At 30.9% G+C, this 2,937-nt stretch overlaps 1 protein-coding gene across 2 annotated transcripts; it reads left to right on the top strand.

The window, feature by feature from the left end:
• The first annotated feature begins 418 nt into the window (after positions 1–418).
• pth1b (parathyroid hormone 1b) lies at positions 419–1,138 on the top strand. 2 transcript variants are annotated; one of them, XM_041993630.1, is made up of 3 exons: positions 419–516; positions 653–747; positions 895–1,138. In XM_041993630.1, the coding sequence occupies exons 2-3, from the start codon at positions 662–664 to the stop codon at positions 1,070–1,072; spliced, it is 264 nt and encodes an 87-aa protein (XP_041849564.1). In that variant the 5' UTR covers positions 419–516; positions 653–661; the 3' UTR covers positions 1,073–1,138. The 2 variants fall into 2 exon arrangements, with proteins under 2 accessions (XP_041849564.1, XP_041849574.1); XM_041993640.1 differs by lacking the exon at positions 419–516 and having other exon boundaries at positions 649–747.
• The last annotated feature ends 1,799 nt before the right edge of the window (positions 1,139–2,937 follow it).

Consider the following 2,937-nt stretch of genomic DNA (forward strand, 5'->3'; position numbering starts at 1 on the left):
TTGCTAATAAATTCAGCTTGACAGGCATTGCCATTTCAAAGAGTATATGTTTTCACTGCAGTCCCACTGCATGAGGCATACACAATTAAAGATACACTAACCAGCAACATCCGTTTCCTCAATTAATACGAGACTTATGTTGTACACTCAAGCGTCATGACAAAAGTCTCATTTTTTAGCATGATAGGTAAAAAATGGAGCAAGTTTAAAAACAGTGTGACAAACGAGGCCCTTTCCAGAGGTGTTGAAAGATGAGTTAGTGGTGAATTGTGGTGGAGGTGGTGTCATGCAGATGCCTGCTCCCATTGATGCATTGGAAAAGTGACATCAACATCAACCACGAAATTTGCTTATTGATGACCAGGGGAGGGCTATGCTGTATATAAGGGAGACAGTCTTCTTCACACGAAAGACTGATCAACAAGTTTGACTTCTGTTTCCAGACTGATAAAGTTCCATCACAAATTAAACCTGACAAACTTTTTTTTTTTCCTGGATAAAAGGACTGAAAACCTGGTAAGAGATGGCATGGAAGTGGATCATTATTTCATTGTATCGTAGCGTAATTCAAAACGATCAGGAAACATCAGGTGTTACACTGGGAGGCAGGCAAACATCTTGTCTAACTCTAAATTTAATGCGTTTGTTTCAGTTACTCAACATGTTTTCAGTAAGGTGTTTGGAACAACTGTTTGTGATCATGGTTCTCGTCAGTATCCTTACAGAGGCAAACCCACTGCCGCTTAGGTAAATTTTACTCTTATTCTGCGTCATCATGTTGTATCTTTCATGTGTATTCTGAGTATCAAACAGAGATTAATTCATTTTAATGAAAAGAAATAATTAATTGATAATAGATTTCTGGAGATAACTGATATTTTTCAATTTCTGCAGAAAGAGATCCATCAGTGAGGTACAACTTATGCACAACATTCGAGAACACAAACAAGTTGGAGAAAGACAGGACTGGCTTCAGGAGAAGTTAAAGAAAATTATTGTCTCTGGATCTAAACATCAACATGAGAAACCAGGAAATCTCATTCAAAATGATGTTTTTGTACTAAACACATAGAAATATTAATCTGTTTGTTGTCCCATAAATCTTACCAAACAGAATCCCATGCTATAGTTTTTTTCTAGCCATCCCATTATATTGAATGCTTTCTGTTAAATGTATATTTATTAACTTATTTATTATTTATTTATTAATTTATTTATTACTTTTATATTATTTGTCAATTTTATTATTTTTTTTACTGCAATGACCTTTTATTATTTTAGTTTTATTTATTGTTTGTTTGTTTTTTATTTTATTTTATTTTATTTTAATTATTTGGTTTTTTTTTACATTCTCTTATATTCTCCACCAATAAGATTACAGCTATTAAAGTCATATCACAGGCTAAATAGGAGAGAAAATGTTTGATATTGCCTTATACTTTTATTCACTATGTAATTCAAATCAGCTTTTAAATACATATTGAATAAAAGTACTTTCTTTACAACAAATTTTGTTTAATTCTCTTGTGCAAATAAGGACCAACAAAACAATTAGTCTTACTTGTTTTATGTATTTTGTGAGCACATATTCAAAGAATCATTTCATGTAATGGCTTTCAGGAATTACAGGAATAGGAGTACTTGTTTGTATTTTAACAAAGTGTAATTGTTTTTTTGGGTTGTTTTTTTTTTTTTTTTTTTTTTTTTTTTGTTTTTTTTTTTTTTTTAGACTTTATAGGAGATGTGGATTTTTGTTATATTCTTGGCTTTTTTTAAGTTTATGGAGAAAATCACTAAAGAACCACTTCAAAAACCTTCCCTAAAAATCTTTGTTTGACCTCACTTACTTCACTTTTAATTAATTATATATAAAGCATCTTCCAACACGGACATATTGTTAATAAAAAAATAAAAATAAAAAAAAATCAGCTGCAATCCTTAACTGACTTTATGGTCTCTGGGTGGATGGCTTGTACTGAACACAAAATATTCCAGTAAAAAAACTCCACAGTACATGGGAAAGGTTTGGTGGCAATGCTTGTTAATTATAAAGAATCATACAAACATACAAAACCACAAATCTTTCATTTCCTATAAACAGTACCAGGTTTTACTTGTTTCCACCTTCTTTTGATTATATATTTATGTATTCCTCTGCCACTTCACCCACACATTAATATTATTATTATTATTATTAACTATGGCTTAACTGACATGCGTGCTGTGCATCATTTTACTAGTGCTGATTTTTTTCAGGTCTGTGGGGTTCAGACAACTCATATCACTTACATTTAGAATCTTTCAACATAAATAACTTTGACAAGTTATTTCTCTCAAATCTTAACAATAAGGCCATTTGACTTTTATACAATATAGCCATAATATTGGTAAAGATGAGTTTAACATGCCTCACTGTCTCCCCAATGAAACAAATTCCATTATGTTTAATGTAGCTTCACTCTCTTAATAAATTTTGTACTGTGACTCAATCATAATAGCTAATTTTGACTAGAATGTTATTGTGACAGTAAAATGGAAATTTCGAATGAGAAAATCCACATTTTCAAACAGATCAGTAAGTTAAATTAGTTTTAAATGGTAGAAAAAAATAATTGATGATACTGATGATATTGCATGACTCCCTTTAGTGTATGCACATGAGTCTATCATCATCTTATTAGGGGTCTTTGGCTAAGTGGTACAGATTATGAACAAAAGTTGCTGTATTTATTTATTTGTTTATTTATTATGCTTTTACTAAATGTACCTTAATTTAGAACCAGTAATAAAAGACTTAATATAAATATACAATTCTTATGTGCCATACAGTGTTTTATATATTGGCAATTAGAGTCAAGTGGCATGTCTAACATTTTTGGAATTTTAACCGCAAACTATCGCGAGATCTGTAGGACTGCGTCATCTCAGTTCATTTTT

This window comes from Melanotaenia boesemani, chromosome 1 (assembly GCF_017639745.1).
Source record: "Melanotaenia boesemani isolate fMelBoe1 chromosome 1, fMelBoe1.pri, whole genome shotgun sequence".
Lineage (NCBI taxonomy): Eukaryota > Metazoa > Chordata > Actinopteri > Atheriniformes > Melanotaeniidae > Melanotaenia > Melanotaenia boesemani.